At 48.6% G+C, this 13,347-nt stretch overlaps 1 protein-coding gene across 1 annotated transcript in view; it reads right to left on the minus strand.

The window, feature by feature from the left end:
- The window catches only part of CLASP1 (cytoplasmic linker associated protein 1), a 241,921-nt gene that overhangs the window by 2,197 nt on the left and 226,377 nt on the right, over positions 1 to 13,347 (minus strand). The window contains exons 40-41 of the mRNA XM_021719081.1: positions 1,641 to 1,847; positions 286 to 402 (exon numbers count right to left, since the gene is read on the minus strand). Of these exons, the coding sequence (XP_021574756.1) occupies positions 286 to 402; positions 1,641 to 1,847 (324 nt within the window). The remainder of the gene's footprint in view (positions 1 to 285; positions 403 to 1,640; positions 1,848 to 13,347) is intronic.

Consider the following 13,347-nt stretch of genomic DNA (forward strand, 5'->3'; position numbering starts at 1 on the left):
TGTAGAGACGAGGTCTCACCAAGTTGCCCAGGTTGGTCTTGAACCCCTGAGCTCAGGCAATCCTCTCGCCTCGGCCTCCCAAAGTGCTGGGATAACAGGCTGAGCCCCCCCCATGCCTGACCAGTAATTTTTATCTTTAGAAAAATGCTTTTGGAGAAATAAAGCCCAGCTAAAACACACATGCTGAGCGAAATCTGTCTGGAGTCCAGAGCTGCAGTCAAATGGATTTGTGACAAGCTGGCAGAGCCCAGGTGTGCGTATCAGCCCAGGTAACACTATACATACCTTGCTCCCTGTGAGCTGTGCAAGGTGAGGTTTCAGATCTTCTCCGATTACGGAATACACTGCCACCAAGCAAAACACGCTGGCCTTGCGCACGCTACTTTCGGTGTTGTCGTAACCCTGGAGAGCCGAAAGACAGAAAGGAAAGCAGATCAAAGATTCGTTCCACAGTCAGCGTTTCGTCAACATTTCCACAAGCACCTCACAGCTCAACCTTGGAGTTGTCAGTACAACCAGGATATCCCTCAGCCCTGCAAATGAACCTGCACAGCTTTGACCCCCAAGAGGTCAAAACCCAGTGCCAGGGGTGACTTGGTTCTTGAGATGTAGAAGCAGGAGGCTGGTGAGTCCCAGGCTGCCCTGCCCCCGCGTGGGCCGCTCTGGAACAAGCTGCCTCCAAAACCCTCCTAAGAGAGTCAGACTGAGAAAAGGAAACTACTTGCTTCTCTCCTGCTTCTCCCAGAAGGAAAGCAAGTTTCGTGCGCGAAAGTGCCCTAAAAAAAATGAGAGCAACATCACTCTCTCTTGTGGGCAAAAGCCTCTGCCCTCCAGTGTCTGCTGGGCAACATCTGGTTCCACTGCCTGACGTCCACGTCCCTCTGCAGGAGCACCTGGATTAACCTCTCGGTCCCACCCCTGGCTACCCCCACATGGGGCTGCCTTCCTGCTGGTCCCCAAACAGCCCTTGGGACTTTTCAGTCTTTGTGCCTTTCCCTTTGTCTGGAATAATCCAGCTCTCTCGTGCTCAAATCCCTAAGCCAAGCGTCTGCAAACAGCAGCATTTGTTAAACGTGACGCTGACTCCTCTCCACCTTTCCCCAGAGACGGCCCATTTCTAAGCCATCTCTGCTAAGGACCCCCCCTCTCTCCTGCACCAATCCGGAAAGCCCCCCTCTACAGTGACGCTGGCCCCGGCGCCAGCATCTGGAGGCGACCGCGTGGCTGCACTGTCTCCCGGAGGAGGCTGCGCATCCTGAGGTAGGGCGACACAGCAGAACCCATCTTTTTTGTGCCAGAGACTGTCTCCCTCAATGCCTCATGTCTGGAAGAGCTTCAGCACTTGTCGCCCACAGGAGACCAAGGACCACTGTTTGACTCGGGCTCCAAGGCTGAGGCCGCGGGATGTGTGCAACGAAGGCTCGTTGAAAGAATGAACAACAAAAGATCAAAGTACGTTTATAGTAAAAAGAAGGTTCACTCCGTGAGCTGCCGGGACAGTCTTGTCACACCCAGGCGGGGGTGGGCTAGACGCTGACAGAGGCGGCCACGAAGCGTCCTGTCTGTGTGTCCTCCCCACCCCACCGGCGCCGGAAGCCCCAGGTGGCTCGAGGCGAGCAGCCCTGCAGCACAGGACCCACCTGCAGCAAGCCCGGGATGATGTCGGCGAGGAGCTGCAGCAGGGACTCCTTGGCGATCCTCTCGACGACTTTGGTCTGCATCTTGATGGCGGCGAGGTTGATGGGGTAGTCGGCCGTCTGGATGATGGGGCAGAGCACCTTGATGCACTGCTCCGGGTGGATGGAGCTGGCCAGCGTGGACGCAGCCTCTTCGGCTGCTCTCACCACCTGCAACACAACAAGGAGTGAGCTCCCCAGAGCACGAGGACAAAGGTCCATCGGCACTTTGTCTGATTTCAGGGGCCACGTGACGATAAATTCATAGATGGCAGCTGGCTGCCGCGGCTTCCTCCAGCCCCCCTTGTTAAGGAGAGCAAAAGCAGAGTGGTCTGGAGGATGGTTTTCAAGGGGAGTAGAGGACATGCACAGGTAGGCCTGGAGGATTCTGGCAAAAACCTGAGAAGAGTGGTCCTCCAAGTGGGGACCCCATCAGCAGCAGCCCTGGGAACCTGCGAGAACTGCAGCTTCTCAAGCCCACCCCGGAGCTGTTGACTCCGAGCTGGGGCACAGAAGACTCAGCTGACTCTACAGACCCTAAGACTTGAGACTCCCCTGCCCTGGAAGACTAGAGTGAAAATACACATGGGCCCCATGCTTGAGGGACACTCCTGACGGGGTACCTGAGAGAGAAGCCTGGAAGGAAACTCGAGTGACTTCCACGCTGGGGTTTCCCTGAGGGAGCCCAACTGCCAGGCACTGGGAAGGCTCCAGGAGAAGCCCCTGAGGGCATCTTCCGGGTCTCTTGTGGGAAGCTGCGATTCTGGGACTTTGTGCTCACGACACCCCCTGCCTTATTCCTTTAAGGAAGTGCATGAAGTGACTGCCTCGCCGTCCAGGGGCAGCCCCTGACTTCTGGAGGCCCACAGAAGGCCCTCTTGTCAAAAAGACAGAAGCTGGACGCAAATCGCAGTGAAGAAAAACGCGCACGGCAGAAAGCATGGCAGAAAAAGCCCGGGTCTCAGGCCCAGGCAGCTGTTTGCAAGTCTCGGCCACACTAGTGCCAGGGACTAAAACTCACTCTCTTCACCTGCAAAACGGGGACACCACGGAGGAGAGTGATGAGCAGCGCCCAAGAAGCAGCCGACGCTCAGGGGCAGCAAGTACTACCGCGGACGACACGCGAGTACGTGTGCGACATCACCCTCACGTAAACAGACGCCGGCTTTCTTTTGTGTTTGAGTCAGAGCCTCACTCTGTCGCCCAGACTGGAGTGCAGCGGCCGCTCCCGCCCACTGCAGCCTCGACCTGCTGGGCTCCGGCGATCCTTCCGCCTCAGCCTTCCGAGGAGCTGGAACTACAGGTGCGCACTACCACGCCCGGCTAATTTTTTTGATTTATTGTAGAGATGAGGTCTCGTCAAGTCGCCCGGGCGGGTCTCGAACCCACGGGCTCACCTCAGCCTTCCAAAGTGCTGGGATGACAGGCTGAGCCACCGAGCCCGGCTGACACTGGGCTTTAAACAGGCATGTGTTTTCTTATGAAGTACAACGGAAATGTAATACTTTCCTTGTACTGCCAGTCCTGGTCATTCCCCCCGGATTCCTCTCTGAACTGTGTTCTGCTACTAAAAATAACTCAGCCCTAACTGTACACAGCAACAAGGCAAAGGCCACAAACCCATGGCTTCAATCATCCCAGCACTGATTTCAGCCAAGACTGAACAATGAAAACAGCACACAATTTTTTCCCTGTCAACTCAACCTCCTACAAAGTTTAGCTTTTTCCACATAGGTCACCTGAAAGTAGAGTACTGTTTGGACCCTGACGTGCATGCATGACCTTTAACCTTTCGCCCCGAGAAGGGCATCCTCCAGAGTTGGTGAGCACATGCTCAGCTGCTGAGAGCAGCGCAGCCACAAACCTCAGCTTAGTCCTCTGGCGTGAAACTTACTGGTCCGAGCCTCCATTTCTTTTTTCAGCTTCTAAAACGAGGATTTAAAATGAACGACTTTCACAGGTAACTGGATTAAAGGAGATAACATACACACCAGCTTGGCACATACTGGCTACAAAACACATGATGGCTAAGTTGGGCATGGTGGAACGCACCTGCAATCCTAGCTACTTAGGAGGCCAAGGTGGGTGGATCACTTGAGCCCAGGAGCTAAAATAGCTTGGGTAACATAGTAAGACCCGTCTCAAAGAAGCAAAAACAACAAAACACAAGCCAGGTGTTGGTAAAGAAATGACACCAGAGTGATGCCTGGCAGCAGAGGTGCCACCAGGAGGCCCCGCTGTTAACCCAGGAGCTCCCAGGCCACTGGAACGCAGAGCTCTGTCCCTACGAGTCTCCACAGAGGGTCACCCGCCATACCAAATATCCCGAGAATAGAAGACACTGGTAACCCAGTTCTTCCCCTTCAGTCCAGGTCGATATCAAGATGGGTCTTCCCTCTCCAGTAATCTCTAACGTGCCAACCTAGTGGCCATATTCGAGTTCTGCAGTGAGGCCTGGCTCCTTTCTGCCTGTGTGGTGCTTTCTCACCCTGCCCAAGCCCTGCTGTCTCTCTGCCCGGTCAAGTCATCCTCAGGACACACTTACTGCACCAGAATCCCCAGGAAGCCTCACGTTCATGCTTTATCGCTGCAGGTAAACACTTGGCTGAAACTGGCTCTCCCACTAGATTAAAAGTTCCTTGAAGGTAAGATCCCCTCTCACCCATCTTTCTATCCCCATGCCTGGCACAATGCCCAAAATACAACAGGTGTTCAATAAACATTCTATAGTGTACATATTTTTAATGCTCATGACTCATAAAGCCAACTTTGGGGCATGCCACACTAACTTGCATTTATATTTACGTTTCCCTAAGGAGCCAGCACAGAAGACAAGAAGGCGAGAGACCTACAAATGACCAACTTGAGCCACAGGAAAGTCAACCGTACTGAGAGCCCCATTCTATATTATACTGGAAAAGCAACAGACTAGTTTCTGGAAAAAGAAACTTCAGTGAGGATTTTTCCAGTCATCAGTTGTTTGAAGATGGCTGGCATGTTTCTTAGAAGTGCTCCGTCAGACACAAGTGACCTCAGATGATGGGCTATTCTTCCTCCTCAGTTCGCAGGACCCTAAGCTTGCTCAGAGACCTGTGTATCAGAGAAGGCCCAGCATGTGTGGCTGAGTTACACACAGCCAAGTGGATGGTGAAAAACGGAAGAGGGGGATGGTCCCTCTCTTTTCTCATCTGGTCCAGCAACGAGACCAAGCTCAGAAACCACTGACTTCCTGCCATAAAAGAAATCATAGACTGGATGCTCAAGCCTGCAATCCCAGCACTTTGGGAGGCCAAGGCGAGAGGATCGTCTGAGTCCAGGGGTTCGAAACCAGCCTGGGCAACTTGGTGAGACCTCATCTCTACAATAAATAAAAAAATAAGCCAGGCATGGTAGTGTACACCAGTAGTTCTAGCTACTTGAATGGCTGAGACGGATCACCTGAGCCCAGCAGGTCAAGGCTACGGTGGCTGTGAGTGTGCCACTGCACTCCAGCCTGGGCAACGGAGTGAGACTCTAACCCAAAAAATAAAAATAAAAAAGAAATCACTGTGTACCTGTATCACAATACAGTGCCTGAAAGCTGGGGAATTCTGGGCTTAGTTTTAAAACTTGTGAGAAAAAATAAGGGTCAGAAAACACTGGATGATTTCACAGGCATATCAAAGTTAGAAAACACTGGTGTACGGGAATCAATGTTTAAGGTGTCTAAAATTGATTACCTTCGTATCACCGGGAGGTATGAAGCAGCTCAGCGAGTGAAGACACGTCCCAGCAGTGCCAGCGACAGGCGCAAGCTAAAGCCTCTTAGCCCCCGGGGATGCAGTGAGAATTAATGAGACAAGACAGCAACTGCCCGGTTCGTGGTAAAAACTCAGTCATGGGGTTGTCCTTCTCTCCTCCCTGTCTCCCGTGCTCAACTGACCACTCAGGTTCAGGTGATCACCCTACAGTGAGTTGCTGGGAAAACAGGCTGTTTCAGATCTGCTGAGCTGAAACCAACCCTAAGGAGACCTTCCTCTTATAAAAAAAACTCAGGAATTCTAGATGTGGTAGGCAGGGAACAATCAAATATACCTGTCAAGGCAGGGAGGGGCAGCTGGTTCTGAAATGTTTGAAATAAAATGTCAGAAGTTCCACATTAAGGTGGGTAGTTTGAGGTCCTCTCTATCACTGGGGTTAGAGTAAGTTTCCCAGTACCGACACGGGTTTTGGCAAGGCAGGTAAGTGTTCTCGATTTCCCTCTAGATGCCAAACCCCTGGCTTTGGCAAGTTGCCTGAATCAGGGTGAACTTTAGGTTTGCCCCTGTGTTCTATGTAACATAAGAAGCAAGATTATAAGTGTAAGCAAACAGAGAGCAAAAGCAAACATGGGCAACAGAAATCAAGGAAGACAATGCCACGTAGTAGACAAGGTGGCCAAAGTAGCAAGGATTTCAAAGGGGGTGGAGGGGTATTCAAAGAGGGCAGAATCAAGGAGACTTCTGGGCTATAATCTGCCTTGAAGTGATCAAAAGTGTTCCAAATTTTGCTACGGTCTTCTCAGAAACATAGGAATTCTTTCCATCTCACAGCTAGTGAAATAATCATGTCTAGTTAGGAAAAGCATGATGCTTACATCTAGCTTTAAAAAAAATAAGATTACTCAGAATACTGATGAATGTTTCCTTAAAGATAAGGTTTCTTTCTTTAAGAGTGCGGAAGTTCTCAAAAATTGGATGGCATGTTTTAAGTTCAGAAAGTTTGAACTGGCTCTGTCACAGACGCATTAGAATAACCGGCTGCGTTAAAAAAAAAAAAAAAAGCCAACACCTATCCACAACTGGAATCAAAGAACTCTTCCCAGCAGAGTATCCCGAGATTAGTGTCTCAATCATGTAGCAGCTAAGGAAAAGGCTGGCGCCACCTTCTGGGAAAAGCCAGAAAGAACTTACACAAATCTGCCACTGAGTTTCAGTGTCCACAAGCAAACTGGGAAACAATGCCCAGATAGGCACTGACATAATTCTGGGATTGATGGAAGAGTGCTGACGTGGGAGGAGAGTCCTTACTCCGCTAGACTCAACACCAGAGGGGCGAGAAGAAAAGCTCCAGGCTAGGCTTTCAGTCTGGAGACATGAGTAGTTGTTTGTTTGTTTGTCTTTTGTTTGGAGTCAGGGTCTCACTCAGCCTCAACCTGCTGGACCTCAGCCTTCCAAGTAGCTGGAACTACAGGTGCGTGTCACCATGCCTGACTAATTTTTTAATTTATTGTAGAGATGAGGTCTTGCCAAGTCACCCAGGCTAGTCTCGAATCCCTGGGCCCAGGCAATCCTTTCGCCTGTCTCCTAGCTGGGTGAGTCTGGGTAAAAATTTCTGCTTTCCAGGTCTCAGTTTTCCTCCTCAGTAAAATGAGAAGGAGAACCTGAATCAGGATTTTTAAATTACTTCAGATGAGTAAATCTTACCACCCACCTCTACCTGATAAGTGTTTCCCCGGAAAAATGCACACACATACAATTCCAGGGAGCTTCAAAGATCTTGAGAAGTGCTAGGGTCTGGAAGAAATGATCTCTAACAAGATAGTCATTACCTTCTTGACTGGAAAAGCAGATTCAAGGCAACACAGTATCTTCAAATGTGGTCAGATTTTTAGGTGGGAGATTTACTCTATCCTCCTACTCCAAGGGATAGAATCGGGTCTCAGGGGGCAAACAACAAGGAGTCAGAAGAGGGCCTGGGAGCCCTGGAGGTGCTATGTCCTTCATCCTGGAGGACACTGCAGGGACCGGCCTCTCGGGAGGTGCTTAGCATCAGATAGAACGCCAGGCAGCACCAGACGGCTTCTCTTCAGCACTCGCAACTCCAGTATCGGTCTCTAAAAACTTATGGTACTTTCCAGCCTAACACTGACAAAGCACAGCCACTCTAGCACAAATAGGGAGGGATAGGTCCAAACAAAGTAGGAGCCAAAGTAGGAGCCAAAAAAAGATCCAAGCAGTACTTTTAACTGGTGTTTTAGAGTTATACAATCGCATTTAAGTAGCTTCTTAGATACATTCAGAGAAATGCAGTTTTATCTGCTTTGTGTAGAGTTTTAAAAACTGGCCCCCGGGAGGGTCAGTCAGTCCATCAGCCAGGAGGAGCTATTTCCTCTATCCCTGATTATAGCAGGAGCTCAGAACAGGACACCGAGCTTGGCACTTCACACACACCTACGTGTGAGATGTGTATCTCCACTTGATGCAGAGCACATGATAGCTCACAGAAAGGGTAAGTGCTCCTGCCATCTGGGCCCAGTAGGATCCAACCCAGGCATGTCTTCCAAGCCCACACTCCTCCCTGGGCCAGGCGGCCTTGCTCCTAGCTAGAGTTCTCTCCCTACCCACTTCTTTCAGCCCATCTCAGGCTCTGACGATTCTAGGCCACTGCAAACACCTGGTTACACTTCACTCAGAACCACACAGAGATTCTCTGCTTTAACCTCAACTACACCATAAGGTCCTTGAAGACTGTAGAACACCCCCCCCCCCCGCCAACGATAAAACAATTTATCAGAGTTAGCAACTTGGAACCTCTCGCTGAAGCTATGTAGGTTTTCGGTTTTATCTTTTTATTAAAAAGCAAAAACCAACAAAGGGAATGGGGCTTCTGGCCACATGCCAGGTTTAGGCCCACAGAAAATCAGAGATTTAGAATTTGTGAGGACTTAGGTTTGTTACTCAACAGCAATTTCTGTTATCTTGACACTGGATGAGATAGATCACCACCCGTCACTCTTTGGGCTAACAGAGAAGGATAAACCAAGGTCCACAGAGGCGAAATCCTTTCTCCAGGTTCACGTAGTGTGTTGTTCCCCAGAACCCATGGACACACCTGGCTGCTGCCCTGAGAGGCCTCTAAGGGCCACTCCTGAGTGTGTGTGGGGGGGGCTGGTCAGAGGGGTTCAGCTGGTGAAGCCAACTGGTACTGGAAGTGGGACACTGGCTCGAGAACACAACTTCTCTGGCAGTTGCTACCCCTCTCTCTCTGGTCACAACACATGTCACAAGGTTCCACGGAACACCATGCTAGAAAAGCAGCAGCCAGACAAGACCCTAGGAAGTTCTCTTTTCTTTTTAAGACAGCTTTGTTCTGATTTTGCCATTTTAATTTATTCAAGTCACGAAAAACAAAATGAACTAGAAATGCTTAAAGCCATTTGGGGACGTAATAATGGTTATTTTACATTTATCTAAGAATCAAACTTCCCAAAATAAGCCAAACCACCAGAAGCTGGATTCTGATGCCTTAAAAACACCAACTTCTGTGTTTGTGGCAAGAAATATTTGGTGACCAGGACAGTGACATGAAATGATGCTCACATTTTCCTCCTTTAATAGGCAAATGCAGGCTGGGCACAGCGGCTCATGCCTATAATCCCAGCACTCTGGGAGGCCAAGGTGAGAGAATTGCCTGAGTTCATGGGTTTGAGACCAGCCCGGGCAACTTGGCAAGACCTCATCTCTACAATAAAACAAAAAATTATCCAGGCATGGTGGTGTATGCTTGTAGTTCCAGTACTTGGAAGGCTAAGGTGGAAGGATCACCTGAGCCCAGCAGGTCAAGGCTGCGGTGGCCAGGAGCATGCCACTGCCCTCTAGCCTGGGTGACAGAGTGAGACTCCTACTCAAAAAAAAGGCAAATGCAACTGAATATTCACTAATGTGGCAAAGTTCAGAGAAAGCTAAGTCTAATGACCAAAAGTCTCAATCACAGACTAAAAAGGGAAAGCTGGCACTTCTTTCAAGAATAAATAAAACACTGGCTGAGAACTTCAATGTTGCGGGTACTACATGCAAGTCACAATGACCGGGGGCAACAACTCTTCTTGCAGTAAAGGTATAGAAGATAATTTATAATTAGCACTTATTGCTTCCCAAGAAACTGATGCTTCTGAAATGAATAAGGATGCCTTGCAAGATTTGTGTAGCAGATGCCAGTTTTAAAAGCAGATTACCATATTATCTCTGATTCTCACAACAGTTCTGCTCATCCAGGGTTATATGAAGACAAAACTGCCAGCAAAATGCAGGACTGAAAACCAGGCTTTTTGTCTCAAGATTCACATCGCACATTGATCCCACAATTCCTTTGTAGTATCAATTCTCACTGATAGATTGATTAAGTTGATCACTCTGTTATCCAGGCTGGAGTGCAGTGGCATGATCACAGCTCGTTGAACCCTCGACCCTCCTGGGCTCAGGTGAGCCTTTCACCTCAGCCTCCTGAGTAGCTGGACCTATAGGTGCATGCCACCATGTCTGGCTAATTTTTCTTTTAATTTTCTGGTAGAGATAAGGTCTTGCTATGTTGCCTAGGCTGGCCTTGAATTCCTGGGCTCAGGTGATCCTCCTGCCTCGGCCTCCCAAAGTGCTGAGATTATCAGTATGAGCTCGAGTGTCTGGCCTCAATTTTCTTATTAAATCCTTCCTTTTCAACTGCCAAAGGAGAGATTCCATACCAGTTCACCAATAGACTACAAATTCTACAATAAGAGTTCAAATTAACAGCGGAATCTTGAGAAGTGGAATACTGGCTCAAGATTTTAAAAGTTCATTCTCAGGGCCTCAACCCTTTAAGGTGTTTGCTAAATGCTAAAACTACTGTAAACCACAGTCACCTCACTAATGAGGCAATGAAACTCAAGAGCAAAATGACTTTACTAAAAAAAAAAAAAAAAAAAAAAGATAATGAAAGATATTTACTTATTCAAATAGGGACTATGATAACATTATGTATAAGCTGACAAACACCAACTTTTAAAATAAAAACTTGAACATGGTGCCCAAATCCTCCATCTATCTTCCTTACCATAGAACATCTGTGCTAGCTTAGGCTGAATGATGTCTAAGAAAGATTTTCAACATATAAGAACAACATTCTGCATGTTTTTAGAAGAGAAAGCAGACCCGTGCTTATAGGATGAGAAAACAGGTCATTTTATTACCAGTCCTACACCTCATCCATTTTCCCTAAGAGCTTTTACGACAAAGTTCGCTTTGCAGAAACTTTCTTTTATTTCCTATGACTTTATTTTGTTTTTTATTTTTATGTTTTGGACTTGAGTCTCACTCTGTCATGCAGGCTGGAGTAGTGGCATGCTCACGGCCATTGCAACCTCCTACCTCAGCTTTCTAAGTAGCTAGAACTACAGGCGCATGCCACCACACCCAGCTAATTTTTTGATTTATTGTAGAGAAGCAGCCTTGCCAAGCTGCCCAGGCTGGCCTTAAACCCCTGGACTCAGGCAATCCTCTCGCCTCCACCTCCCAAAGTGCTGGGATGACAGGCACGAGCCACAACGCCCAGCAGGAACCGCTTTCAAGAAGCCGTCCTTCCTTGCTGCAGTTCCACAGCCCGAGCTACAGGGTGAGTGTTGGCGCAGCAACGTCACGCTAGCAGGGGGGAGAACACCTGGTGTGAAGGTCTCTCAGAGCAGCCTTGTCTGGGTTAACTGTCAGCTTTCAGGTTCTTCATCTCCTGATGAAGCCTGGGTTTTATCTGGGAATATAAAACCAGCTAGTTTCTTACGAGAAGAAAATTCCAAGAGAGTTCACTCTGGGATGAACACTCACTGTGGAAGTATTAATAAGACAGAAAAGCAGACCATGCCTTTGTCTGACTAATACAGTAACTGTGTCTAGAAACACTTTAGATCCTCTCCATTAAACGTCTGGAGTCGTAAGTACTACATGCAATGAGGAGAAAATGGAAGGAGTAGAGAAGTACTATTTGCCATTCCTAAAATGCCAACAAAATGTCCACAACACAGACTTTATGTGCATCTAACTCTTCTGCCTGAAAAAACAGAAACAAGACATGGAAACAGATTGATTAAAATAAGACAAAGACTAGAAGAATTTTTTTAAAAAGATTAAGAAAAAATTTTAAAAACCAACCCCAAACCCAAATATGCAGGTGCTGCCTGAATTGCAGCTTCTGGCCAAGGGACAGCGTGACGTTTCCTGGGGAAACCGCAAGGCCAGCGTGTCAAGGTGAGCCTGCAAGAACGCAAAGCAGGGAGCCCACCAGCACGGGCACTGCACTCGGAACGCGTCCCTCCACAGCTCCACTGGTCATCAGCCACGGTGGCATGGGGACCCTCGGGCCACAGGAACTGAGTCCACTGAGTGCTGCTAAGTGTATTCTAAGCAGGAAGTGTTTTCTGCTCTTCACCCCTGGGCGACTTAAGGGACCTCATACCTATGAACTTTGTTCCTTTTAAACTTCTCATTTTGCAAGGAAAGAAACAAGATTTCCCCAAGAAAACAAATAGCAAATGGGTTATTTAATTCTGTTAACTTAGGGCCCACTGTCAAAGTTTTAAAAATCAGGGTGCCTACTCTAAAGACAGGTATCTTCCAACTGGAGAGTAAGTGCCGAGACACTGTGGACCGCTCACTGTTTCATCTTAATGCCCCATTCTAAGTATGTCCTTCCCCAAGAAACAGCTGGTATCATCTCTATGTAAAAGAACATCAATTATATTTCATCTTTTTTTTTTGAGTTGGAGTCTCAATCTGTCGCCCAGACTGGAGTGCAGTGGCCGCTCCCGGCCACCGCAGCCTCGACCTGCTGGGCTCTGGCGATCCTTCCGCCTCAGCCTTCCAAGTAGCCGGAATTACAGGTGCGCGCCACCACGCCTGGCTGATTTTTTGATTTACTGTAGAGATGAGGTCTCGCTGCCCAGGCGGGTCTCGAACCCGTGGCCTCAGGCAATTCACTCAACCTCAGCCTCCCAAAGGTGCGGGATTACAGGCTGAGCCACCGAGCCCGGCTATATTTCATCTTTTGACCATGTATTCTCATTCAGGAGAAGCACTTACAGCGTCTCCTGAATGAGAAAAAAGAAAAAGAAAAAGTCAGCACAGGCCAGTTGTCCCTCAAGAGAGACGTAAGACCTGGCTCATGTCAAGGTTCTGCCAGTAACTACCGTGCATGCAGTTCTTCTAGCACCTTCCTTCCTCACCTGGGAATCACTATGCTCATCACATTTGCTTGGCAGGTCCTCACATTTAAACCATGAGTTACTGCAAATGGAAAGTGCTTTGTTCAAACACCAGTGATTACCGTCAATGCAGCCAAGCCAGACTTTGGAAACACAGTCATTAGTTTGAAAACACACCTATCGCTCCTGTGCTGTGTGCTCTGGAGAAGCAGGAAGTGGAGGGGCCCAGCCGGAGGACGAGACCCTCACCCCTGCTGAGCTACAACTGTGCTGGAGGTTTGAGGCGGTCGACCAGTCACTGCTCAAGCAGCCATAAAACTGCCCAAGAAAAAAAACCACGACCTAGGGTCTGATTCTATTTGTAGATCTGAGAATTGTTCTAATAACAATTCGCTTAATCCATGAGCATGCTCATAAGCCAGTCACACGCGAGCCAAGAGATTGAATTGAGCGAGTAGTTTATGTCACTTTGGGGTCAGATCCCTTTCTTGTCATACTAAGTTTCTGAGGTTCTAATACAAGATGCTGTTCCCATCAGGCCTTTGCTGAAGGGCATCACTGAAATCATTTGTATTCAGAACAGCTCCGGGCACCTCCCACTCTCCACAGGCCCCTACCTACTCCAAGGCCTGGTGAGCCAGAGGGGCTGGACCATCCAATACAACACTGGCTGCATGTTCACTGAATGTGCACCGGCTGTGGCAC

Source organism: Carlito syrichta, unplaced genomic scaffold (assembly GCF_000164805.1).
Source record: "Carlito syrichta isolate Samal-C Ts95f unplaced genomic scaffold, Tarsius_syrichta-2.0.1 Scaffold314115, whole genome shotgun sequence".
Taxonomy (NCBI): domain Eukaryota; kingdom Metazoa; phylum Chordata; class Mammalia; order Primates; family Tarsiidae; genus Carlito; species Carlito syrichta.